Below are 27,776 nucleotides of genomic sequence, written 5' to 3'. Positions count from 1 at the left end.
ACCTCCCAAGTAGGTGGGACTACAGGCATGCCCCACCATGGCTGGCTAATTTTTGTATTTTTAGTAGAGAAGGGGTTTTGCCATGTTGGCCAGGCTGGTCTTGAACTCCTGACCTCAGGTCATCTGCCCGCCTTGGCCTCCCAAAGTGTTGGGATTACAGGCATGAGCCACCATGCCCAGCCAAAAGACAGTTTTTTTTAAAGACAAATTACTTTTTTAAAAATTTTTGCTTTGAGACAAGGTCTTACTCTGTTGCACAGGCTAGAGTATAGTGGTGTGATCTTGGCTTATTGCAACCTCTGCTTCTGGGGCTCAAGCAATCCTCCCACCTCAGCCTCCCAAGTAGCTGGGACTACAGGTGCACAACACTATGCCCAGCTATTTTTGGCAATTTTTTTAATAAAAATGGGGTCTTGGCCAGGTGTGGTGGCTCATGCCTGAAATGCCAACACTTTGGGAGGCTGAGGCGGGCATATCACAAGGTCAGGAGATGGAGACCAATCACAATGAAACCCCGTCTCTACTAAAAATACAAAAAATTAGCCGGATGTGGTGGCACGTACCTGTAGTCCCAGCTACTCGGGAGGCTGAGGCAGGAGAATCGCTTGAACCCAGGAGGTGGAGGTTGCAGTGAGCTGAGATTGTGCCACTGCACTCCAGCCCGGGCAACAGAGCAAGACTCCATCTCAGAAAAATATAAGATTGAAAAAAAAAAAAAAAAGGGGATCTTGCCAGGTTGCCCAGGCTGGTCTTGAACTCCTGAGTTCAATCTATCCACCTGCATTGGCCTCCCAAAGTGCTCAGATTATAGGTGTGAGCCACCACGCCCAGCTGAATTTTTCTTAAAAATGTGTGGCTTTCTGGGCCCTTCTTCATTTATACTCTGACCTGTCTTCAGGTTCCTAAGCTGCTGTTTTAAGGTGGCAGCAGAACTTGTGGTCTTAAAAAAAAGGTTTTCTGAGTATGAGAAACAAGGACCCTTGATTTGGGGCATTTCATGCAGGTTCTGAAAGAAGTTATGTGCTGACTAAAGGGTCTGCCAGCTTCCTGGAGAGGCTGTGACATCTCTTGGTCAGTGGAGGACTCAGTCATTGGTTAAATCTTCTACTGAAGTCTGCAGGGACCTCGTCTGTGGAGGCAGTCTCTCTTCAGCATTTCTCTAGTTTTGGCACTACTACTCCAATGAAACCAGCCCAGACCACCGTGCTCAAGCATCTAAAGCTCAGCTGAGTTCAATTCAGTGCTCCCGTACATATTTATTTTTTTGAGACAGGGTCTTGCCCTGTTGCCCAGGCTGGAGTGCAGTGGTGCAATCACGGCTCTTTGCAGCCTTGACCTCCTCAGGTGATTCTTCCATCTCAGCCTCCCAAGTAGCTGGGACTACAGGCATGTGCCACCAGGCCCAGCTAATTTTTGTATTTTTTGTAGAGATGGAGTCTTGCTATGTTGCCCAGGCTGGTCTTGAACTCCTAGCCTCAATCAGTCTGCCTACCCTGGCCTCCCAAAGTCCTGGGATTACAGGTGTGAACCACTGCGCCCAGCCTCAGTACTCACTTATTAAGCTCTTACTGTGCGTGGCATATACCCAAAGGAGTGAACATGGCCCTTGCCAGAGAGGGGATTGTCACATATTAGCGGGAGTCCTAGGCCCAGGTCCTTTTGAGGGTCCCTGTGTCATCCTGCATGGTCTGCTAGGGTTAGGGTTAGGGTGGTTGTATGGGTGATGGAGCGAGGAAGGGGAAAGTAGGGCTATAGACTAGAGATTTCTTATCCTGGGTGCACCTTTGAATCCCCTGGGGAGTTTTAAAACTATACCTTAACAAGGCCCACCCCGGATTATTTATATTTAACTCTCGGGATGAGGCTTGGGCATTCCTAGGGTTGAGACCTGGACTAGACAGTGGCTCAAATACCAGCCAAAAGGCTCAAATGCCTTTATGTTTAATTAGCATTTTTTAGGTGACAAAGGACTTGTTTATGTGTGATCTCATTTGCTTCTCATGGCAGCTCTGACGAGGTGATGTGTTAAAACGAGATAACCATTGGCTTTGGGGCCTGGAGGCCCAGAAGACAACAGCCCTGACTGTGTAGTCCTGGCAGAGTGGCCCTAACCTCTTTTTTTTTTTTTTTGAGACAGAGTTTATCTCCCAGGCTGGAGTGCATGGAGCTATTTAGGCTCACTGCAAGCTCCGCCTCCCAGGTTCACGCCATTCTCCTGCCTCAGCCTCTCAAGTAGCTGGGACTATGATTCCTGATTGACTGGATCTGTTCCTGGGTGCCCCAACTTAATGCAGGTGAGGGCACTCTGTAAGCTGTGAGGCGGGTTACAGACATATGATGCGATGTGGTTTTGGAGAGGAGTAAATAAGAGGCTCAAAGAGGTGAACTGACCCCATTCAGGTTACATTGCTAGTTAGTTAACTTTGGAGCTGCTGTACAAATTCAGATCTCTGACTCCAAACCCAGTGCTCTTTTCAGAGGTAGGGCAGTGCTAGGTCCTCCCTGTGGTGCTTTCAGAAGCTGTGTGGAGGGCCCAGCTGCTCTCAGGCAGTTGTCTCAGTTTGGTTTCGGAATGCGTGGCTTTTTATTTGTGACGGCCTTCCTTTCCCCATGGTGTCTGGTTCAGATGGGCATTAAATGGATTGTCATTTCCTGAGCTGTCATTGGTGCTGTGCTGAAGTGTTTGTTTAGGGGGCAGCTGGGATCAACTGTTTACCTATGAAGAGCTCCTGAGTGGTTTTATGGATGACTGAGTAGGGACTGAGACCCAGAAGAGGTATCAGAAGTGATGTTAGGACTGCTCACCTCTGGGGTGAGGCTGCCGCACAGCCTGTCTTCTGGTGGCATAAGTGGGATGGGGAGGGAAGGGAGGAGCCTGCTGGGGACCCATCAGGATCACCTCTTGGTACAGCCCTGGAAGTCGGACCCGGGGTCTCTCTGTTGAGTAGCATTCAGTAGATACGAAGCTTAGTGCTTACTAGAGCGTTTCTAGGGTGTCTCTGAAGCCCAGTTCCCCGGCACCATCAACACCCTAAGAGATACCCCAGCATCCTTTAGCTGTGCTTCAGATTCACTTCTGTTCCTGTCACTCTTCTTAAGAAAACTAAAGGAAAATGAAACTCATTTGCTAAGTAGATCTTTGAGATTATATTTTCACATTTTCTTTTGGGGGTGGGAAAGCTGTTTGTTTGTTCACTTAATGTGCCCTAGTCCCCAGTCTTCCTCTGGCCAAATCCCTTTCCTGTAAGCATTTCACCACGCTGAGTGGAAGGAATCCATCTGCCCCCTTGACTGGCTCCCTGTAGGTGATGCCAGCTTGGAAGTGTCTTGGCTCTGGCACCTCAGCTGAGCAGGCTGCAGAGGGACAGGGGCCTGAGCTGAACCCTGGGTGAGCAGTGTGGGCTTGCACTCCTCTGGGGCCCTACCTGCCTTTGTGGCATCTGACACCGTGAATCTAAATTAGAAACATCCCCTTCTTTTTCTCTGTAGCACTTTGCTGGTTTGTAATTTTTCTCAGTAGCTTTGTTTATGTGTCTTTCCACTGGACTGTTGGCTGTCTGAGGGCAGGGATCTTGTCTGTTTCAATCCCCAAATATTTGCTGAATATTATTGACTTTTAGATCCCTACTTGCCCAGCACTGTGGGAAGAAGGCAGGTAGTGCCCATTCTCAGGTTCCACAGGAGTTCTGACGTTGGCAGGAAGGGGTCCCTCTGGGTGCTTCTTCCTTGGGCTGGCGTCTCCTCTACCAGAGCCCTGCTTCTCTTCCTTGTACCTGAGCTCTGCCTTAGAAAACACTGGTTTTCAACTGGGTACAGTGGCTCACACCTATAATCCCAGCACTTTGGGAGGCAGAGGTAGGAAGATTACTTGAGGCCAGGAGTTAGAGACCAGCCTGGGCTACATAGCAAGTCCCTGTTTCCACACAAAATGAAAAAATTAGCCAGGCATGGTGGCATGTACCCGTGGTCCAGCTAGGAGGCTGAGGCAAGGGGATCACTGGAGCCCAGGAGGTCGAGGCTATAGTGAGCTGTGATCGCGCCACTGCACTCCAGCCTGGGCACAGAGCAAGACCTTGCCTAATTAAAAAATAAATAAAAATAATAAAAATAAGTAAAACAAAAAATAGAAAACACTGGTTTTCATCTCCTCTCCTTTTCTGGGATCCCCCACTGTGCTGTCAGGCCGTGTCGGGAGGGGCTGTGTTGCCCCATTTTTCTCTCCCTCTACCCGGTTCCTTCTCGAATCTTTCTTCTGGTGTCTTTTCCTGCCTGCTGCCTCCTCCCCACTTCTCTCTTTGCAGCTGTTAAGATGCGGGAAGACCTCAAAGACTTGACAAGAGGCAAGTTCCTGGGCATATTGAAGGACAATAAATATGAGTGTGGATCAGTACACAAATTCCAAAGAGGATTGTTCGTTCTTTTCAAAGCAGTCCCAGGAAATAGCAGTTCCTGCAGTGCCTTTTCAACTTCCTTGTAGTTTATTGCCATGTATTACAGTGCATGTGTCAGCCTCAATTTTTCACCTTGAATGCCCGGGGCTGAGACTCAGGCTTTCTGGGTGGGTTAACCCCAAGGAGTCCATCAGAGCTTAAGGTGTGGGAAGTAAAGGCATGTCAAGGAGCTTTCACCTAATCCCAGTGCCCAGGCACATTGACAGTGGCTGGGCATCAGCGTTGTGTAACGCTCTGGGTAATTCTGATGTGCACCAGGATTGAGAACTACTGCCCTCAGCCTCCCTCATCAGTGCAGGGGTCATGTGATGACACCGAGTCTGATTTATGGCTGTATTGAAAGGCAAGTTGTTTATATCTAAAGGGTTTATTGTGGTGATTCAGTAGGAGTGATGGCCACTAAAAATGATTGCAGGCGTGTAAGAGGGGAAGAAAACTTGGTTGGTGGTTGGTATAAAAACCTTGTCAGGCAAGGCTGTGGCTTAGTATATTTATGTTGCTCTTATCACCAGCAATTAACTCCAAATGTGGCTGGATAAATGGCTTAGTGCAGTGCTGTAATAACTGCAAGAATATTTTGGGAAATGACTGTTACACATGGCTGATAAACTGACCGTCTTAGCAGAGCAGCAAACCTCACTGAACATTCCTGAAGGCTTGTTAGCTACAAACAGATGCCTATTGATCCATCAGATATTAACTCTATTAGCTCTTTCCTCCCTTTTTTTTTTTTTTTTTTTTTTCTTTTGAGAGAGCCTTGCTCTGTTGTCCAGGCTGGAGTACAGGGCTATTCACAGGCACGATCATGGTGCACTACAGTGTTGAGCTCCTGGGCTCAAGTGATCCTCCTGCCCCAACCTCCTGAGTAGTGAGGATATGATATTTCAGTTTTGATTAGGGAGAAATTGTATAATCACCTGTGGCCTTAAAACCCTCAGCAGTGTTCTTTAGTCTTTGTGAGTTTCTCTTTGACTGCACTGTAAACTAGAAGTGTCTGTAGTAGATGCTCAATAAATAGCTGCTGGCTGGATGAATGAATTTGTTCCAGGTTACTCAACAGGTAGATAGCAGTGTTTGTCCAGCACTAGTACTTTTTCTTCACCTCTGTAGCTCATGGGAAGCACGGAATTCTATAGCTGGCAACTCCCCATATGCGTTTGTTATTAGCATATGTGGCCAAGACTAGGAAAGTAAAGAAGGGTGATGTGCAGGGTGAGGAAAGGATGGGGCTTGTACCCTCAGAGGATTTCCTTCCTGTCCACTGTGTGGTCAGTTAATTTCTAGCACCTTTAGATCATGGCAAGAAGGGCAAGGACCCTTCTGCTGCAGGTCCGGGCTCTGGGAGAACAGAGAAGCAGATGAAGCTGGGGTCTGTCTGAGGACTGAAAAGGTTGGCAGGCACCAGCTGTGGGGCTGGGACCTGGGGCCTGGGAAGCATCCCTAGCCAGGACAGGGAGATGTCCTCAGGTTAAATCCTCCACGAATGACCACATGTGGATTGTGATGTGGTCTTTCTTTGGAAAGGGGTTATCTGGGGAGAGTTAATTTTGGATTTTGCTTTACACTTATTTTTAAAGTGGAATATTTCTCCAGCATTGGTGACAATGGCCTAGAAAAGCCCGTTAGTCACCATCTGACATCTTCCCTGTGCGGGGTGTTGCTGCCTTTGCTTCTTTCCCACCTGACGCCTGTGGGGCTGATTTCGGTCCTCCTCCGAGGCCTCAGGGTGATTTCACTGGCAGACAGTGCTGTGAGGAACTCCTGCTGGGCCTGAAGTGGTGTCAGCCTCTGCTTCCATCCTGGGGTGTCCGGGAGCCAGGCGAGCTTGTGGGGTGGTGGGGAGCCACATCGGAGGATGCAACGGTGTCTAGGGGAGGCCTGTCCCTGTGAGTCCAGATCTGTAAGGCTGAGTCCCGCCTGTATTCCCCACAGTCTTTTTGCTCTTTGCTTTCCCTCTGTGTCTTCTGGAAGTCACCCTCAGTCTGGGACTTAAGGAACAGGTCTAATTTCTCTTAAGGGAACTGAAAGATATGGAATGCTCATCCTGTGTTCCCTGGGTCTCCTCTAGGTTCCTTTGTGGAGCAGGAGGAGGGTCTCTCTGTGTTTGCTGTGGGCAGATGTGGGAGGCTGTGCTGAGGGCGTGAGGGAATGGAGGAGATGCTGACCTGCACGCTTTGTCGAGAGGTGGGAGAAGGGCTGAGGCCGGTATTCACTCCTTACCCAGGCCGAGCTGCCCCCGCTGACTTTCCTGCTGGGTCTCCACACCCCACCCCCAGGGCAGCCGTTGGGGCGGGTGAGCTGGGGAGGAACAGTTGGGGTTGAACGTGGGTATGGGGTGGGGCAGCCTCTTCCCCAGCAGAGTGCAGTTGCTCAGAGTCTTGGGTTTTTCAGAAGCTGAGAAGTCTGGGCCGGCCACACAGGTGGGATATGCCACTCCGATGGTGCATGTGCAGCCCATACTCTTCCACCTGCTGTTCCCTGACCACGCCTGTCCCCTGCCCTCTCGAGGATGGGCCATCAGGTGGTTTTAGAGGAGGGTGCCTCGCTCTGTTGCTATCATTCTGTTGCTCTGTCACTTGTGAATGTGGCAGCCTCTGTGTTTCTGTGATCTCCAGAGCCCCCTCAGTGAAGAAGCCTTCAGGATGCTGCGTGATTGGCAGGTGGGGGTGGGTGGGCCGTGCTCCTGAGATGAGGGAACTCACTTTACCTTCTGCTCTGAGGAGAGGCAGGCTTTGTGGTCTCAGATGAGGGGGCTGAGCACAGATACTCACTGGGGCAGGGTTGGGGGGATCCTCCTTTTCTCTGGGGTCCCCTCTGGATTTGGAAGTATCCTAACAGCCAGCCAGGTGTGGGGACCATGGCATCTAGCGGTCTTTGGGAACAGCAACTCTTTCTTTTCCATGCAGCAGCTTGTGCACTTTCCTAATGAGCCCCTGGGGCTCTGGGCATGGAGAGGAAACGGGAGGCTTTGTCCCTGCCTTTGCAGAATGTTCAGTCTGATGGAAATCTACTTTTAGGAGATGCCCAGCCTAAAAATAATAGGCAATACAAATATTGCCAGTCCCTACCATTTATGACGCGCAGAGTGTCAGTTACGGTGCTGAACACTTAGTAGCTCATTTGATCCTCATAATCTCCCATTAGGTAGGTATTGTCTTTTTATTTTTCTTCAGATGAGAACCTTTTATGGATAAGGAAATTGAGGTTCAGAGAAGCTAAGTGACTTGCTTAAGGTTGCACAGTTGAAAAGTGATATGATGGGGCTCCAGTGCTCACACTCTGAACCACTACTGCAATAGCTCACAAACGTGGGTGTGCAATAATTCCCCAGGAACTCTGGTTAAAAATTTGATTCCTGGGCCGCTTGTCAAGAGAGTCTGATCCAGTGAGTCTGGAGTAGAGCCCAGGAATCTGTATCCCAAATAGGCACCCCCCTCCAAATTAGAGGCATGTGCCCTGGGGATGCAGTTCTACCATCCAGTGCTCTTCTCAGGGGGAGAACAGATTGAAGTTATCAGGTTCTCCTTTCCCTGAAGTGATGGGGAGTGCCAGGCCCCTCTGAGAGACAGAAGTTTCTATGTTCACTACACCAGGAGGTGGGCTCAGGAAGGGCACAATATGATGGTTACATTGAGAGTGGAGGGGAACTTCCTGCTGAGCCTATGCCTGGTGATTCTCAGAAGACAGAGCTAGAGGAGGCTTTGGAGGAAGCAAGGGAGCCAGGAGATGGAGACACTCTAATCCAGAGAGCAGGAGCTAGGAAGTAGCCTGGTAGCAGAACATATGTCAACAGCCAGAGAGAGGAGGCAGACAAAGGGATTTTCAGGTGACTGCAGGGACACCGATTGTTACACTACAGTGCATGACTGCAGGCACAAAAATCCTGGCAAGAAGACATCCACCCCTGCCTCAGTTTCCTTGTCTGTACAGCAAGATCAGACGGTTCCTGAAGGTCCTGCCTGTGTGTGCCGTAAAGGGTGCCCTTGTTCAAGTAAGAAGGGACTGTACTCCAGGGACAGGGAGTGCTGTGGGGACAAATGTACTACAAACCTGGAGAAGCAGATAGTCACAAGGCTGGGTGGTGCATGGTTCTCAAATATTTCTTTCTAGACTCGACCTCAGACATGGGTCCCTGTCCATTGATCCTCCTAATCACTGTCCATCTGCTTGAACCGAGCATGCCTCTAAACAAAATTCCTCAATATCCCTAACTTGACTTTATTTGTTATTATCGATTCTCTCTTTGCCTAGGTGCCGGTGTTAAATGATTGTTGAACTGAATTATTTAACAAATATCTACCATGTGTTAGGCACCGAGAAACCAAGACGAACAAGCCACAGACCCTGTCCTCAACAGCAAACCTGTAAATATTGTCACCTGTGTCAAGCTGCGTTCTAAGTACTTCTGTTAACTCCGTTAATCTCCACAGTAGTCCTATGAAGTAAGCACTGATATTGTCACCCACATCTAGTAGATGAGGACATTGACTATGGCAGGTTAAGTAACTTGTCCAAGCTCACACAAGGAACTGGGCAGCCTGGCTCTGGGGTCTGGTGTCTTATACATCACTACCTCCCAAGTCCAGTGGAGGGTCCTAGGAGACTTCCCAAAAAAGATGTTCTCTGAGCTAGCTTAGAGAATGAATAGGGGTTTCCATGTGCAGAGACATGGGAAAGGGCAGCTCTCACACAGGGAACAGCAGGAGCGAAGGCATGGAGGCAAACTAAACCAGGGGCCAGGGAGAGTGGCCAAGGAATATGGTGGTAAAGGCGAGGCTGGCTGGGAAGTGGGACTGGATTGGGAAGTGTATAGATGTCCACACCAATACATTTGGGTTTCTTGGAGGGAAAGGAGATTTCTAGAAAGCTGTGTGCAGAAAAGTAAGTAGATATGGTCCCACCTGTGATTAGAAAGGTGGCTCTAGTGTTAGGTCATGGAGGTGGTCTACAGAGGGAGAGCCTGGAGGCCAGTGATGGGTGTGGTGGCTGCTGCCCTTGTCCGGGGAGGCTGGAAGAGGCTCACTGAGGGAGCTGGAGGGCTAGGGCCACAGGGAGCCCCTGGGCATCTGCCTATTAGTGTCTTCCTACCTTGGTTACCAATGGCGCTAAAGCTTGTCCCTCATGTCCCCCAATCAGGAGATCTTCTCCAGCCTCTGGGGAACCAGATATCACCTCTTCCCCAGGGGACTTGGATGGATCCCAAAGGCCTTCCTCCTTTTCCTGGGCTTGAAATATCCCATATCAGCCTCCTTCCTTCAAATTCCCAGGGCTCTGCCTTCATCTAGGTGTTAAGCACCCGAAGAGTCAACGTCCTAGCTTCTCCTCTCTCTGGAACCTGGGAGCCCCCACTCTTGCCAGCCCCCACTGGGTGCCTCTGAGGACCTCATTCCTTGGACCCTGGTGTCTAGGGCACCCCAAGCCCCAGCAGAGCTCCTGGCACTCCTACAGGCTCCTTGTGCCAACCTCCACATAGCTTCCTTTCTCAGGGGCTGCCTGACAAAGTATATACTTAACTCTTCTGTTTATTCCTTGCCCTCCTTCCGTCCATACCCTCTTTAGAATGTCAGCTCTGGCCGGGCGCAGTGGCTTATGCCTGTAATCCCAGCACTTTGGGAGGCCGAAACAGGCAGATCACCTGAGGTCTTCTAGGAGTTTGAGACCAGTCTGCACCAATATGGTGAAACCCTGTCTCTACTAAAAATAAAAAAACTAGACTGGCTTGGTGGCACACCCCTGTAGTCCTAGCTGCTCAGGAGGCTGAGGCAGGGGAATTACTGGAACCCGGGAGGGGGCGGTTGCAAAGAGCCAAGATCACGCCACTGCACTCCAGCCTGGGCGACAGGGCAAGACTCTGGAAAAAAAAAAAAAAAAAAAAAAAAAAAAGAATGTCAGCTCTTACACATAGGAACTTCATCCTGTTCAGTGCTGTCCACCCCCATGCTGCAGGGTGTTTCTCCTTGGCAAGCTCCCTGCCCTTTCTGGGCCTTAGTGCTCTCCTCCGTGAAATGGGATATCATGATGCCTGCTCCCCAGAGGGTTGTGTGGAGCATTACGTGTGATGATATAGGCAGAGCACTTAGCACAGGGACTGTACAAAGCCCTCAATAAATGACCCGGGGTCTGTCCCAGATGTGGATGGTTGGTACTTTTAAATTCCCACACATTCCAGGAGAGCTTGTGTTTCTCTGGACTGCCTGTATGTTTGGATGGCAGTAAACAGGCGAGAAGAAAACTGCACTGCCTCCAAAAAGAAGTAGAAGAAGAGCTAGGTCCTGGATCATGGGTTTTACCCTCCCCTGGCCCTGTCCTTATTCTGGCTGTTGGCCACCAAGTGACCGGCACAGACCTTCCAGGAGCCAGGCTGCCCCCAGAACCTGACTGAGACCAGCTTGTGAGCTGGGGCCAGAGCTCCCTGGGGTGAGTGGTGTGAATTGGGGGGGGGGGCTGGGATCCTCCTGAATCTGGGGGTGGCTGCAGCTGAGGGAGGCTGTGGCGAGGTCAGTCCTGTAACCAGCATCCCTTCTGGGGACTGCTCTAGAGGATCTGGTAAATAAGCTGCGGATGGTTTTGAAAGGGCTGGGGCAACTAGGGCAGAGAGGAAAGCCATAGAGCTGCTTCTTCCAGATGTACTTCCTTCTGTAACTTCATCAAGACATGCACACATGCAGTGGAGCACGATGATACCACCCACAGACCACCAGAGGCCTCAGTGCTGAGAGCGCTGTGGGCCTGTGAGGCCTGTTGCAGAGAAGGCCGTGCATGGCAAAGGCCCGAGACATCAAATGTGACACCCGAGGGATATGGCGAGGGCTGGAGATAATAGAGACAATGAGCCCGATCCCCTTCCCCCGAGTGTCTAGGTGAGGCAGGACCCATGCCTGGGGTGTGAGGTTGTAATGATGTCCAGAACATTCCTCTGGCTGGTTGGACCTGTGGACACAGGGCTGGCCAACTGGGTGGATGGTTGGAGAACTGCTGGCAAGCGGTCTGCCAGCTTCCTGCCCATCCATCACCTTGTGTGCACCAGGATAGGCCCCTCTCTGCAGCGCTCAGTTACCCTAACATTGAGAGGGGCCACTCACGCCTGGGCTGCACTCAGTACGCTTGGGGAGGGGCTGCGCCAGTGCACTAGAAGTCACAATAGACCCTGACCCTGGCTGAAGGAGTCAGTCTCGAAATGGACCTTTTTTTCTTTTTGGCTAAATTAACATTTGGCATTTCAGGGTGCTGGCCCCACGCCCGGCCTCTCTGGCCTTCTGCCTGTCAGCTCCTTTGAGGCTATTTTTGCCATTCACTTATTTATTAACTATTATTGCTCCCCAGGACAGATGGGCACACAGGCATACTGACATGCGCATGCACACACACACACACACGCACACACACATGCACACACACACACTTCAAACCTGGAACCCGTTAGAAAAGCCCGCGTGTACTCGCCAGGCTGAACGTGGGGTGGAGAAGGAGAAGCCATCAGGAGGACGGTCATCCTGGGTGAGACTGGTGGAAGGGCCGTCGGGGTAGCAGGAGGCAGCTGCCTCCTCAGAAACGCCCCCAGCCCCAAAGGCCTCGCTGTGCTTGTTCTAGCCCTCAGAGGTGTTCAGCCCTGGGAAGGGCTCATGTGAGAGGACTGTGCATTCTGCCTGGACCATCTTTCCAGGGAAATTGCCATGGGGAACTGGGACCTCTGAGCGCCCCCTGCTAGGATATAGGAGAGCACTCGCCTTCCCCTTGGGGAGGCCCCAAGGTCTGCTTCTCTGCCTGACCCCACCAAACCCCCCTCTTCTAGAGGAAGGAAACTTGGCTCCTGCCTTCAGAGAGCTCCCAGCCTAGTGAGGATAGCCCTGGACTCTGCTCGTGAAAGGAGCAGGCTTGGGTCTGTCTCAGCATCTGAGATCAAAGGGTATCGGAAGGCATAGGCCTGAGCGGAGGGGCAGCGTGTGCCCAGCCCCGCCCACCTTTCCATCTCAGGGCCAATGGCCACCCCTTGGCCCCCACAGTCCCATGTGCGTGTGCACGGCGTAGACGCTTGGGTGACCGTGGGATAATCCTCATGCTGGCTTCCAGTCTCCTTGTCTCAGGCCCAGCCATCTGCTCTGGGATGGTGGCCTCACCATGTTTCTTCCACACCCGGCACCGGGACACTCAAAGGCCGGCATGGAACCACAGGGAGGACAGAATGAAATGCGGGACCTTCTGCCATAGGCTGCCCGAGGCCTCTCTCAGGGCGTTGGCCTGTGTGTTGAAGAGATGGGAATGGTGCTCCCTGCCACTCCAAGGACACCAGGGCCTGAGCAGGTGCTGTGTCAGGGCTGAGTCCTGGGGTGGCCCCCTATGCTCTCCCCCTGAGCTGGCCACCCTCCCCTGCCCTTCTTTCCTCATACCCGAGAACCCTTCTCTGCCTCAGGAAGACACTGTGCTCCTGGGACTGGATTCTTACTGCAGAGGGACTGTCAGCTGCTGGGCCCTGTCCTCTGGGGCCCTTCTGCCTTGGGGCTTGGTGACAGGTCTTCTTAAAATGGTGTCAGGGAGCTCTTGAGGGCAGGGGCTTGTCTGTCCCCAGCAGATTGGGAACTCTGAGGACAGAAACGGGTACTGCTCCTTAGTCTGAGAGCCCCCTGAGGATGGCATTGCATCCTCTCTTCTCTCCCATCAGGACCCAGTTTCTAGCTGTGGGATGCAGAAGGTGCCCAGTCCTAGGCGCCTGAAGATCTGGGGAGGAGGCTGTGGAATGTGGAGGCCTCAAGGCTGTAGCTGGGGATGCGGGAAAGAGAGAAACTTCCCACCTCCCACGGCACAGAATCACATCCCCTTAGTCAGTGGTTTCCCTCTGCTTCCCCTTCTCCGAAGGGGTGGGGCGGGGATGGGTTTTATAGCTGGGGGTCAGGATTCCACAAGCCTGATAGCCAGTGGAGCTTGTACCTAGCTTGGGCTCGTGCCCAGCATGGGCGTGAGTAAGGAAGAGGTGGATGTGAGTGTGGGATGGACCAGCAATCAGGGAGGGCTGGGCTGGTGCCTCTTGGACTCAAGACTGAGGCCAGACCTCCTGTGTCCTCTTGGGCTGCTGCCTTGTCTGACCCACTCCTGAGCCTGGGGCCAGGGTGGTCCCAGTAACTGGTCTGTCCTCTCACTGCAAGGTGCTGGGAAGTCTCTCCTGTCTGTGAAGTCAGCCCTGACACTCCTCCCCAGGAGGGAAACAGGGACGTTTCTGCACCGTGTGTCCAGATACTGCTGTACAAAAATTCCTGGGCTCCTATCGGGTGGTATCTCTGTGTCTGTATCTCCCCTACTTGAGAAAGGACCATCTCATTAATTGGCGTGCTCGCCCCCTCCCCTGGAATGGCCACAGGCCTTGGATTCTTTTGGAGCCTTATGGCCTGTAAAGGCTTGATGAGAAGAGAGATCAAGCCTGCTGCTAATGGGCCCAGCTTGGAGCCATTATCCCATGGTCTGGGAGGAGGCGAGTCCTTACAGCTGGGCATTCTGACTGGGGTTGAGGAGGGGAGTCACAGCGCCCCCTGCCACCAGACATGAGCTGAGCTCACTGCCTCTGCCCTGCAGTTGTGACTCAGTGGCTGTGTGGTTTAATGGTAGATGCTGGGGCATTCCAGTTAGGCAGCTCTGCGTTTGAAACCCAGCTCTGCCACCTACCTGTATACAAGAGCCTTGGAGAAGTGATGGCGACTATCTGACCCTCAGTGTCCCCATTTAGCACTTGGCGCTATTGATATCCACTCCACAGGGCTGTTGTGAGAATTTGTGTACTAATCTGTATAAAACGCCCTAACCTACCTCCCTGCCTATGGGACTTCCGTGGGCAGCCCGAGAGGAGGTACGTCTGCTAAATGACTAGCTCCTCTGGCCACCGTGCCTGCCCTCATTTTTTCATGATCTTGTTCATTTTAGCTTCTGGCTGCTTTAACTGCTCATCCAAATCTAGACTCAGCTTTAGTGCCACTTTGCCGAGAGAAAGGATAGAAAACCTGGCAGCATCAGGAGCTGAGCAGAACCCTTCAAAGGCCCCTCTGCCCAGGAGGAAGCTGACAGTCCCAGTGCCTGCACAGTTTTCTGCTTCCCAGTAAAGACTGCATTATTATGAGCTAATGTCTGTGCTGTCCCTGGAGTGACCAGGGGAGAAACACCGGGTAATGTGATTATTACAACAGTGACAATAACAACAACAGCACACCAACAAGCCACACACATTTACGGAGAAGGCCGTGAGTTGAGGGGCTGGCTCCAGGCCAGGGCTGTGGTTAGCACACCAGGGATGGCTGTGGCGCTTGAAGACAGTGAGTTTCAGACTTTTCATGCTCAACTCTCCCACAGTCCTCCCCCATTGAATAAAAAGCCAACAGGACATATCAATAAATCCTTTCCACTATAACATAGCAGTGGGTTTGATATAATGTGGTCTTGTGCCTGCCTGGGAGGCCAGTGGGGGAGCTCTCAAAAAGGAAGGCGGTGGTCTCTATCTGTCCTGTGTCCGCCATGCCCCTTACTCTTTACTTGCCCACTCAGAACTCCTCCTACCCAGTCATTGCCTACCACCCACCCTTGGACGACGATGTGAGCCAGGGTACAGGGAGCAATTGCCCTGTGAGAACTCTCCATGGCTCAATCTGATGGTCATAGTGGACCACACCCAGGTACTAGATTTAGGACTAGGTGTCATGATGAGATAATGTCTGTGCTGCCCAGAACTGGCATAAGTGCTAACATAGTGTGATGTGATTATTGTAGTGTAGTGGCTAAAGACCACCTGAGTGTGAATCCTGGGTTTATCATTCATATACTGTACAACCTTGAGGAAGTTACCTAACCTGTCTGGGTCTCAGCTTTCTCAGTAGGAAGTGGAGATAATAAAAGTAACCTACTTCTCAGTGCTGGTAAACATGCTTGTAATAGTGTGTAGCACCTGGTCAGCCCTACAAGGATTTACTCTTTTATAGTTATTCTTTCAACAGAACAATAAGCACTTGGAGTGATTCTCACCCTTGGGGTCTGTTATACGTTAAACTGTCTCCCAAAAAAGATGTTGAAATCCCAACCCACAGTACCTACGACCTTATTTGAAAATAGGGTCTTTGCAGATGACAATGTTAAGATGAGGTCACCAGGGTGGGCCCTAATCCAGCGTGACTGGTGTCCTTATAAAAAGGGGAAATTTGGACAGATGCAAATTTACACAGAGGCAAGACGACCTGAAGACAGGGAGAGAACACCACCTACAAGCCAAGGAACACCTGAGGCTACCGCAAGCCAGGAGAGAGGCAGGGAACAGATTTTTTTATTCTTGGGAAACAGCCCTCAGAAGGAACCAACTCTGCCAACATTTTGATTTTGGACTTCTGGCCCCCAGAACTGTGAGACAATAGATTTCCGTTGTTTATGCCACTGAGTTGTGGAATTTTGCTGCAGTAGCCCTAGCAGACTAGTGCAGGATCTGAAGCGGGTATGGTGTGGGCCACTGCCCCTCACTGCTGCCCTGAGCTGCTTGCCACCCCCCAGGACAAACAGTGTCAGAACTGAGCAGGCTGGGGTGGCAAGGCTTTGGCTGGCCTCAAGCCTCTGGCATCTGTCTCAGATGGTCCAGGCTCTTGACTGTGTAGGAGAATGGAGATGGGGCCATCTGTAAGGCCTGGGGCACAGATCACTCACCCTTCACCTCCCACCCTACCTTTCTGCCCCTCACCTCTTTCTTAACCCACTTCCTGCCTCATCCCTGCTCCAGGCAGGAGGAAAAGGAGAAGGGAGGTAACAAATCTCTGCGAGGACAAGCCAAAGTAGGGTTTTGGCCTGAACATCTCTGCCCTTCTTGCCATCTCCTGGAGCCTTAACTGTGATCTCTAAGCAGGAAATGATCTGCCTGTCTAGGGTGTATCTGTGTGTCTGTGCATGCATGTGAGTGTGGATAGAGAATGTCCTTCATTAAGCTGCTGTGGCCTCGTGACCATGACTCATAAACTTACAACCAAGCTGTGCTGGACAGAGGAGACCTGTCTCCAGGGTGGGTGATGCCAGCTCCTGATATAGCAGCCAGTGCCAAGGCCCTCTGCAGCACACCTTGGCAGCCTGCCCCGCCTGCTCCCTCTAAAGAACGGTTTGTTCAGTTTCATTTGAGGAAACAGATATGTCTTGAGCATCTCTGTATGCATAGCCTAGGGATACAATGATGAGGATGGTGCAGGCTTCACCCACAGGGAGCTCATCATTTGTGCTGGGTGGAGGTGTGGGGGGCGTCTACAACAACTGCGCAAATAACTCAATACAAGGTAGAATGAAATGAGCACGGAGGAAGTGCAAGGTGACAGTCGGAGTGGGAAGAGCGACTCAGAGGAGAAGGGGAGCTGAGCAGCAGCTGGGGAGGGCTGGATGGGGGAGAGCCCAGGGAAGGCTTCTTGAAGGACATCGCTTTTGAGAGGGGCCCCGCAGCAAAAGCCTCGCTGGCAGGGGGAGCGGAAACAAAGGTTTGGAAGCTGGAATGTGCCACGTATGTCCAGGTACACAGAGTCTTCCCCGGTGACCCAAGCACAGGGTCCTCCCTGGAGCAGGCAGGAGTTGAGGCTGAATGTGACACATCATGACTGCCCTCACATGCTGGGGCGAGGAGTATCTATAGAACCGAGGTGTAAAAGGGGATCCACTGAGGTCTGCGGGCAGGAGTGCACGGTGCAGTCTGTACTTTAGAAGGGCTGGTTGGACAGGGAGCATTTACAGGATTGAGGAGGCTGATGCAAGTCTGGCAACGTGGGTATGGGGCCTGAGGTGGGAGTAGGAAGGAAATGGTGAAGGGAGAGACATTTCTGTTGGAAAAGTGACAGGATTTGGCAAGCGAGGAAGAGGAGGCGTGGAAGATGAGCCAGAGTGATGGAATACTGCTGCCATTCAAAGAGAAGTGGGTGGGCGGACGGCACTTCCCTGGCCTGTGGGGGCGCGTGGAGGGGAGGGCCTTGAGTGCCACCTGACTGTGTGCTCCTCAGATGCGTGGAGGGCCTGGAATCATGATGAGGGGAGGGGATGCAGCGCTCTCTCGGGTACCGGGTGCGCTATCAGTGTTCCCTAGAGAAACAGAACCCTTAGGATTTATATAGACATAGAAAGATTCACTCTGGGGGATTGGCTTATGCAGTTACAGAGGCTGAGAAGACCCATGAGCTGTTGTCTGTAAGCTGGAGGACCAGAAAAGCCAGTGACGTGGTTTCAGTCCAAGCCTGAAGGCCTGAAACCCAGGAGAGACAATGGTGTAAGTCCCAGCCTAAGTCAGAGGCCTGAGAACCAGGAGCCTGCTGTCCAAGGCCAGGGGAAGATGGATGTCCCAGTTCAAGAAGAGAGCGAATTCTCCCCTCCTCTACCTTTTTGCTCTATTCAAGCCTTCAGTAGTCAAGCCTTCGGTGGATTTGATAACGCCCACCTGAATTTGGTGAGGGCGATTGCTGTGGTTTGAGTTTGTTTTCACCGAAACTCATGTTGAAATTTGATCCCCAATGTGGTGGTGTTGGAAGGTGGGGCCTAGTGGAAGGTGTGTGGGTCTTGGGGGCAGATCCCTCACGAATGACTTGGTGCTGTTCTTCTGGTAGTGAGTGAGTTCTCACTCTGCTGAGGCTGGATTCGTTCCTGGGAGAGTGAGTTGTTGTAAAGCCGGGGCACCCATAGGTTTTGTTCCTTCACACATATCTGCTTCCCCTTTGATCTTTGCCATGTTGTGACACAGCATGAAAAGCCTTCCGCAGAAGCGGAGCAGATGCTGGCGCCATGCTTCTTGAACTTTTCAGCCTGCAGAAGCATGAGCTAAATATACCTCTTTTCTTTCTAAATTACCCAGTCTCAGGTATTCTGTTATAGCAACACAAAATATACTAAGGCAGCAATTTTCTTTACTCAGTCGGCTGCTTCCAATGCTAATCTCTTCTGGATGTACCCTTGCAGATACACCCAGTTATAATGTTTTACAACTATCTGGGCATCCCTTAGCCTAGTCAAGTCCACATGTAAAATTAGCCCTCATGCCAGGGATGGTGGGAACATGGACCAGGTGGTAAGGTGGGATCTTTTGGGAACGTGTGCCACTGGCCTTTCCAGGAACCAGTGATCAGTGTGGGCCTCAGCTCCTGAGGTCTGAGTGCTCTGTAACTTAGACCTGCCGACGGGCACAGTGGCTGGCTTCACCAGGGAAGTGAGCCCACTCTGATTCCTGTGAATGGCTGTCTCCTTGCCTGCAGAATTTTTGGTAGCCATGGCTGGTCTAGAGTCTTGCTCTGTTGGAAGGCCACCCACTCTGCATTTTCCTCCAGCACATTGTAGGCATCCCAGGCCATCTTACCTTACAAGCCTTCATTTATATCATTTTCTGAGTTCTATTTCATAAAATTCTAGAATGTCAGGGCTGGAAGGAAGTATAACCATCATCTCCAGCCCTCTCATTTTCAGAGGAACAAATGGAGGCCCAGAGAGGTGAGGTGACCACCCAGGGTCACATGGCCACTCCGTGGCTGATTTAGAGCCATCTGAATGGATTGGATTTAGACCTGCTGTCTTCTGACTTGAGATACTGTCCCGTGGCCCATATTTTTCCATGTTACCTCCTTTATTTGTAGATTTCTGGCCACTTCAATGCCAGGAACGACACATCCATCTCTAGCATTCAGCAAAGTGGACATTTAGTAAGGACTTGTCCTTGAATGAGAGAAGGACAATGACTAGCCTGTGCAAATATCTGTTCAGTTACAGAGTTCTGGGAGCAAGGGTTTAAGGTAATGTTCTCTCTGGGGACCTGTTTGTCCAGGATTTGTGAGGGGAGGAGGACTCACTGGCCAGCAGGCAGTTATCTCCCTCACTGCCCCATTAGGGAGCCCAGGAAGAGGAATGAGGAGAGAGGGTGGGAGCCTCTCACTGACTTCCTGAAGAAGCAGAGCCACCTGTGGCCTTTTCATGCCTCCTGCCCTGGATCACATGGTGGGGGTGGGGTAGGGGAGAACCTGGTACCTTGGGGGATGCCAAGAAGTCAGGGGCTCTTGAGCTAGACAGATCTGCTGTGGGGACAGATGGAACTGCAATGCACCTTTGGCTCTCAGCTCTCTCAGGGGAAGGAGCTATTCGTCTGCTCAGGCTGCTGTAACATTTACCAGAGACTGGGGGCATAAACAACAGAAATGTATTTTCTCACAGTTCTGGAGGCTGGACGTCAGGATCAAGGTGCCAGAGGATTGGGGTCGGATGAGGATTCTCTCTTTGGGTTGCAGATGGCTGCCTTTCGCTGGGTCTTTTCTCTGTGTTCTCACGGAGAGAGATCTCTGGAACCTACTCTTTTTCCTATGAGATGAGAGTCCCAGTCTTATGACCTCATTTAAGCCTAATTACCTCCCTCAAGGCTCCATCTCCAAATACACTCACACTGGGGGACAGGGCTTCAACAGAGGAATTTTGGGGGCCATAATTCAGTTTGTGGCAGAGAGAGTTTCTGAATAATAAGAGCCACGGGTTGGTATTTTCCTCTATCAGGGTGCCTTGTCCCCAGCATGAAAGCCCTATTGGGTAGGAGTTTGCTCAAAATCTTGAGGTCTCTGCCAGTTTCTATGAGAGACTTTTTCCAGGTCCCTCAGTGCCTTAGAGCCTCCTGCCTCCTTTCTAATCAAATCAGGGACAGGGAGGCCCTTTGGGAGGTTGTCCAGGCTGTTCCACTGTTGAGCAGCCTGATGTCTTCCCCAAGACAAGGGGACAAAATGTTCTGGCTATAAATGTCCCAGGGAAGGAGGTTATTGCCTTTAGCCCCTTTTTGGGGAAGCATCTGGAAGTTCGTTCTGAGGAATGAAGTCTCAGAAAGAGGGCTGTTGCGGCAGAGGTGACCTGTCCATTCAGACAGGTCCTGGAGGAGAATGGGCTCCTGGGAGGGTCAGTGTCGTGGCCACCCAGGCCTCCCACACCACCTGTCCCTTTCTGCTGATTCTCCTTTTCCTTTGCCCTGCCCCGTTCTTGGACACCTCACCTGGGGCCTGTACTGTAACCCCTGACCCTAGGTGGGGTCTTTATCTTGGATTTTTTGGTATGGAACATTCAAAGTAGAGAAAATAATGAACTACCATATACCTACCATTCAACCAGCAGTTGTCACAATTTTGCCGCATTGATTTCACTTACTCTTTTTTCTTTTTTTCTTCTTGCTGAAGTATATTAAAGCAAATTCCAGCCATCATGTCCATTTACCCCTATACACCTAGCATGTATTTCTGAAAACCATCTGTACCTGAATTTGATCTTTGCCTCTCTGTGACCCTGGGTCCACTAAAGCCGCTCAGTTTCCTCACTGTGAATGACCCCCAAAGGGCATGGTGTTCGGGTTAAATGAAGGAAAACTTAAAAAGGAAAACAATGTAGTAAGAATGTGCACCAGATTAGACCTGGAGGCCCGGGCTTTGGAATTAAACTGCATTCTCTGTGGTTGGAGCTCCTCCCCAAGGCCACAGAGGCCACAGGGGCGCTGTGGGATGTGCCACCTCCTTTCTCGTTTCAGGAAAAGTAATCACTTTCTAAACGGTCCCGCAGACGCTGAAGAGAGGCTCATTAGTTCTCCCAGGGGCTGCCATCACCCCTGGGAGGACAAGCTCAGAAAGAATCTGGGTCATTTTCTTTTGCGCCATGAAGCCCTCCCCAGGGCTCTGGTGAGAAGTGATCTGACTGGCCGAGCCCACAGGCACACTGACACTTGGCAGGCCCGCTCTGGCTCTGGCGTGGAGGTGGTACTAGTATACCATGGAGCTGGGGGAGAGGCTGGATAACCCTCTGTCCAGGCATGGTGGAGGGTTCCACCCTGTCCCCTGGTCCCCAGCTGAGCCAAAGGAAGTTTTATGATTCCATCCCATTCCTCTCTAACAAATGCATTTCTCTCCCTCCCTTGGCAACCTAAGCTGTGTTTACAGAAAATACGAGTCTAGAATAAACAGTTCCTATCAGACCCAAGGACCAGTGGGGGCTGTGGGAGAACCCATGGATCCTCTCCCTGGTGATGAGGGGTGGCTGCGGGCTCTGCTTTAGCTCACCCCAAGGATCTTCTCTGTAGGGACCCAAGGGGCCGCAGTGGTGGAAGCTTTGGAGTCCGCCTTATGTTCAAATCCTGCTTCTGGCTGTGACTACCTGTGCAACGTTGGGCAGGTTACTTAGCCCCTCAGGGCCCCAGTTTCCTCATCTGTAGACCCTTGGGAGGGTTGCTGTAAAGATGAGCCATCAGGGCCGGGCATGGTGGCTTGTGCCTGTAGTCCCAAGCACTTTGGCAGGCTGAGGTGAGCAGATCACTTGAGGTCAAGTGTTCGAGACCAGCATGGGCAATGTGGTGAAACCCCATCTCTACTAAAAATACAAAAATTAGCTGGGCGTGGTGGTGCGTGCCTGTAATCCCAGCTACTTGGGAGGCTGAGGCAGGAGAATTGCTTGAACCCAGTAGGCAGAGGTTACAGTGAACCAAGATCATGCCACTGCACTCCAGCCTGGGTAACAGAGCTAGACTTTGTCTCAAAAAAAAAAAAAAAAAAAAAAAAAAGCCATCAGGTCAAGCCCTAGCTCAGAAGTGGTCCTCAGAAATGCTGCTTTCTCTCCCCTGAGTTGGAGCTCCTCATCCCCTGGTGTTTAGTCCTGGACATAAGAAATCATTGACTGAAAGAACATCCATATGGTTTCCGAGGAACATTTGCCATATGTTAGCTCGTTGGAGTGTCAGGGAAGTGGGAACTATTATCATCCCCATTTTACAGTTTAGAAAAAAAGGCTTCGAGAGGATAAAGGGTCCCACAGAGTTGCACAGTAAGTGTGCAGGTGGGGCGTGGGTGTGGGACAAGCTAGTAGGTGAGATCAGTGTAGAGGGGCTGGCAGGAGGGCCGTGCTGCGATTATCCACTTGGGAGCAGAGAAGGGTGGGGTGGACTGAGGAGTGATGGCAGGTCTTTGAAGTTTGGTATCCCCCAAAGTCATTCTTCATTGATCCATCCCAGGCAGATGCCGGGCAGTTTATATGCCTTTAGCCCAAGACATACTGTCCAGACCACCTTCTTCGCCTCTTTCCCTCCTCCCTTCTGAGTTTTATCTGAATCAGGACTGGCAGGGAGCTTCACAGTCATCTCCCTAAACTCTTTCTGCATTGTCCCATCCGAGAGTGAGGCTGAACACACAGGATCACACAGTTCGCAGCTGGACTGGGGTGCAGCTCCTGGGCCTCATTCTGTCCGTTCTGCAGCACCCCTTTGTCTCCCCTGCTCTCTGCTGCCATTTGCTCCTTCAAGGACAGACACTGGGTTTCATGTCTCTCGCACCCAACATAGTTAGGCTTGTAGAACAAAGCAAAGGAAGGTGAACTGTTTTCCCTGCCCTCACTGAGGAAGAGCAAGAGGGCCTCAAGCGGCAACCTGAGGGATTTATGTTAGACTGACAGCAGGCCAAGCAGAGTGACTTGGATGGGCCTGCTGTCCTGTTTCCAAAGGCTGTTAATCGGTTGCTCCCTCTGGTGAGAGGCTCACTGCTCTGGGATTTGTTTGCTGGGATCCTGTGCAGCTCTGGATACAGAATCCATCCCGACCTGGCCTCTCAACACAGGCTTCAGGTTTCTGAAGGGAGACCCTCTGCAAGCCCAGCTTTCTATGACTCCACTGTGGAAATTCTGTCTGGGAGGGGGCATCTCCCTCCCAGCTCAGGCTGAGATAAGAGGCCTCCCAGAAATCAACCACCCTTCCTTGGGCCCAGCCCACCCAGGGGCCTGAGCTCATGGCTCAGCCATCTCTCTGGTCAGGGACGGGAAGTGCTCCTGCGTGCTTTAGATTAGGGAAATGTTCCGTGTTCCGTGTTTTAGGCACGCTCAGCTCCTGCCTTCCGAAAGGTCACTGCTTAAGAAAACAGTCTGGTCCTTGGCTTGGCCCATCTGCTGGGAGATGGGCTGCGATTCCTCTCCCACGAACTGGCAGTTTCCAAGATGAAAATGGGAAAACAGAACAGGGGAGTGAGGCTGGTCCCGTCCCGGAGGAGCCGGCGTCATGAAGCCTGTGTCTGCTGAGGACGGTGAGGGCGTCTCCAGGGGCTCCGTGACTTCTTAGAGATGTGGATTTAACCAGGAGACAGCACATGCTGGCCTGTGCCGCCTGCCCTATCAGGCTGTGCTGGGTGTCTGTGCCGGGAGAGGGACGCAGTCACCAGCTGTTCTGACAGGCACGTTCCTGGACAGGGCTATTTAGGGCAATCATTGAACGAAGCACATAACCATGACTGCCCTTTTTTTTTTTTTTTTTGTCGTTGTTTGTTTGTTTGTTTTGTTTTTAGCCTGAGGAAGGATCCAGATGTTTCTAGTTCTGCAGATGTCTTTTTGTGGTAAAGCTGAAGAACAGAGATAGGAAATGAGGGATAGTGGGAGTTGGATCCCAGAGCCTTCCACATGACCAGATGACCCTCAGTGGGGGCTCAGGTTCCTTCTGCACCAGACCCCCATTAAGCCCGACTCCCAGCTCCCCAGCACATCTTCTTCCAAGGTTTTTGCTCTTAGCCTCTCCAAGCTCTCTCTGCCACCACAACACAGTGGCTGTCAGTGCTGTAACTGCTATCTCTATACGCTTGAAATCTCACCCCCAAACCATCCCTGTGGCCCTGGCCCCTTTGGGAACCCCAGCGTACAGGGTTTCTAGGCTTTTGGAGGACACGGTGGTTGCACTGTCTGGCGTCTATTCAGAGTTGGGGGAGAGCCCACAGGGACGTCCTACTGGGTCCTTTCTCTGTTACTGTCTGTTCTTACTTCTCCCACCACACCCTGTCTCCCGGTGAGGTGAATACCTTCTCTAAGGGCAGCCTAGTGGCAGGAATCTGCAGTAGGACTGGGGTTGCTGGGCCAGAGCCTCAAATAAGGGCCCCCAGGCCATGGCCAGAGAGGCCTATGAGGCAAAGTGTCCTCTTTCCTGCCGCAGCGTGCCCCATGTAGTCGGGAAGCCTCGAGGTCTAGCTTCGTTCCCTCCTGCTGTCTCTTCCCATCCTCCCCTATGTGGAGGAAGGTTTTATGAGTGGGGGCTTGTTGGCACCTTCTAGAAAGGAGAGGGCAAGCATCCTGAGCTCCTGGATGCTGGCAGAGCCTAGGGTGGGGAAGTTCTGATGCCTCTCTGGGGAGAGGGCATGTTCCAAAGGTAGGGAGTTGCGTGTGGGTAGGCTTGGTACCTGGGCCCACAGGCGGCAGGGATGGACACTGGGCTGTGTGGGGGTGGGGGATGGGTGACAGGGCTGCAGTGCGTCCACCTGGGACTCTGTTGTGCTGTCAACAGTGGAGAGCCCCACATGGGCCTGCTCACCTGTATTGACATGTCAGCTCAGGTGTCCCATTAGGTTAAGCTGTGAGCCCAGAGGCTTTGGTGCCAGGGCTACCCTGGTCACCAGGCTGTGAGGACAGGAGCAACTCTTGCCCCACCCTGCTTTTCCTCTGGAATGAGTCCTGGGGGTGAACTGGGGGTGCTGGGCTTGGTACTCTGTGGGAGCTTGGACTTAAAACATGTTGCTGGCTGGGGGTAACAGGCAGGGGAAGGAGAAAGGTAGGTACTGGAATCCTGGGCTAGGCTTAGGCCTTTGTCCTTTGTCCCCTCAGGCTGAGTCAGCATCTGTTGTCTCAGGAGTTTCTGTCTCAGGCTGGGCACTATGAGTGTCACCTCCCCTAGGCGTCGAGGACAGGCCCCCAGCCTGGTGATCTGACTCCTTGGTCAGTGATGGGTGAGGCCTGGCAGGGGTCTGCTCCCTGCTTATTTGAGGCTCTGGTTTCTCTTCTGAACTGGAGGGAATCCAGTCCACTTGCCAGACATTTGTTTTGCTCTTATACATGCTCAACCCTCTGTGAGTGGACCCCCGTTGTGGATGGCAGGCTCTCCTTGAAGCAGGCACTAGTACGCCCTTGACTGTTGATTCCAGGAGGCCCAGGGAAACTGCAATGGAAGAGGTTAGTGGAGGCACAGGGCAAGGAGGAAGAGCTTTCTGGCAAACTGAAACAGGAAGCTCATGGAGGGAACAGGTTAGGCTTGGTAGTAGAGGGCATATTTGACAAACCTGAGTGATTTGGTGTAGCTGCTGGTTTGGAGATGAGTGGGTGCTGGAATGGCTAGTGCTAAGGAATTTAGGCTGTATCCAGTAGGTGATAAATTGTTTGAATAAGGATGGGGTGAGGTGGCTCACGTCTGTAATCCCAGCACTTTGGGAGGCCCAGGCAGAAGGATCAGTTGAGGTCAGGAGATTGAGGCCAGCCTGGGCAACATAGTGAGACTGCATCTCTACAAAAAATGAAAAAGTTAGCCAGGCAAGGTGGTACATGCCTGTAGTCCTAGCTACTTGAGAGGCTGAGGTGGGAGGATCACTTGAGCTCAGGAGTTAAAGGCTGCAGTGAGCTATGATTGCACCACTGCAATCATGCAGTGGGCAACAGAGTGAGCATGATTCTACCTCAAAAAAAGAAAAAAAAAAAAAAAAAAAGAATGGATGTGATGGTGATTAATCTAAGAGCTGCCATTGTTGAGCCTTTATTTTACGTCCTTTATGTGTCCTGTTAGATTTCATCCTTACTGCAGCTTTCTAAGGTGGATGTTGTGTTGTTTTTCACCTGGTCATTCCAAAGGCAGGCAGAGTGCAGGATGTGGCCAAGGGCATTGGAATAATAGGACATTAGCCCTTCCCAAACAGGCAGTTCACCTTGGGATATGGCTCTGCCATTCCTACTTATGCCTGGGAGGTGCAGGGTGGCCCCAGGCTGTTGTGTTGAGGAAGAGGAGGAGGAAGTGGGGGGATAAGGGTCAGGGGAAGAAGAGGAGAGGGAGGGAACTCTATGAGGGACAGAGCTGCCCTGGAGGGAGTCTTTGCGGGCTGTTTCCTGAGGAGTTCTACAAAGGAAGCTTCCAGTCACTCTACCAGCCTTAAGAGTGATGAGCTGTGTTCCAGCCCCCATCCTTCCCTCCCTTCCTCATTCTCCTAGCTCTGGTGGAGGCCCTGAGGGCAGATGGGGGCCTCCCACTGGGTTGACCGGATCCAGCACCTGCTCATGTGGGAGAGCAGAGGGACCTCAGGGCTATGGGGCCACACTGCCTCAGGGAACACAGGTCTCAGTTGGGGAAGTGGGTGTGGGAGGACCTGTAGAAAAATACAGATTTATTACTGCTCCTTCCCTGCCAGCTGCATGTTTGCCTTTCCCAGGTCAGTGGGCTGGTGACAAGAGAAGGACAAGTTAATTTATATCCAGGTGATAGATTAGCTCTTCTAACCACAGGGAACTTTCTCAGGTCATCCAACTGGGGCTTGGAGGGTGGGAGGGGCCGGCAAGTGAGGGAATGTCTCTGGGGCAGTTTCCACCTTCTGCCCAGCCTCTGTTAAGGAAGCAGGTGAGGTGCAAGAGAGGCACCTCAACATGAGTGGGCATCTTAACCTCCTGGAGAGCTTGCTGGGCTCCCAGACTTTCTGATTCACAAGGTCGGAGATAGAGCCCAAGATTTTGCATGTCTAGCTGCTTCCTGGGTGATGCTGTAGCTGCTGTTGCTCTGGGTATCCCACTTTGAGAACCGCTGCTCTAGATAATCAAACGATTTTTGGTGGTGCTTCCCTTGCCTTTCTGTGCTGCTTGGACAGCACTGTTAGCAGGAACACAGGCTTTCCACCTGTGAAAGCTGCATCCCACCTTTAGACCCTGACTCCAAGGATACCTTCTCCAGTGGCCACCCTGAGAACTAGCATGTGCTGGGCCATCTGTCCTTTTTCCCCCACATGCTACCTGGTTTCATGGTCCACGATTGTACGCACCTGGAGTACTGGGACTCACTCTTACCAATCCCTGGAGGCCCCTGGCACCTAGCACAGCCCCTATCACATAGAGGAAATAGGTATTGAGTGGATGTAGTTAAAGCAGACCCTTATAAGGGTTAAACCTTTCTAAAAACCCAGTGTCAGATGGGGAGGGGATTTTAAAGACTTTACAGGCTGGTTATAGGCAGAGCCAGATCAAGAGCCTGGCTGCCTGTATAAGATAATTTTATAGAAAATATTTGATAAGCTTAAAACACCAGCTAGCTCTCTAAATCTTTTCTATACTTTATCTACAGAGATACACTTTTATATAAGTAAATGTGGTTTGTATAGCTATTTTTATGTTATTTTATTTTTTGAGTCAGAGTCTCATTCTGTCGCCCAGGCTGGAGTGCAGTGGCAGGACCTCAGCTCACTGCAACCTCTGCCTCCTGGGTTCAAATGATTCTCCTGTCTCAGCCTCCCTAGTAGCTGGATTACAGCTGCCTGCCACCATGCCTGGCTAATTTTTGCATTTTTAATAGAGACGGGGTTTCAC

At 51.6% G+C, this 27,776-nt stretch overlaps 1 protein-coding gene across 2 annotated transcripts in view; it reads left to right on the top strand.

Moving 5' to 3' along the window:
- ADCY5 (adenylate cyclase 5) overlaps positions 1-27,776 on the top strand; it is a 162,694-nt gene that overhangs the window by 12,523 nt on the left and 122,395 nt on the right. The window contains exon 1 of one of the 2 annotated variants that reach the window (XM_073009764.1): positions 11,778-11,948. The exons of the other annotated variant lie outside the window; for it this stretch is intronic. Coding sequence (XP_072865865.1) covers positions 11,802-11,948 — 147 coding nt within the window. The 5' untranslated portion in view covers positions 11,778-11,801. Of the gene's footprint in view, positions 1-11,777; positions 11,949-27,776 lie in introns of those variants that run through there. 2 annotated transcript variants of the gene reach the window in all.

The sequence above is a fragment of the Chlorocebus sabaeus genome, chromosome 22 (assembly GCF_047675955.1).
Source record: "Chlorocebus sabaeus isolate Y175 chromosome 22, mChlSab1.0.hap1, whole genome shotgun sequence".
Lineage (NCBI taxonomy): Eukaryota > Metazoa > Chordata > Mammalia > Primates > Cercopithecidae > Chlorocebus > Chlorocebus sabaeus.
This window is presented reverse-complemented; position numbering and strand designations above follow the sequence as displayed.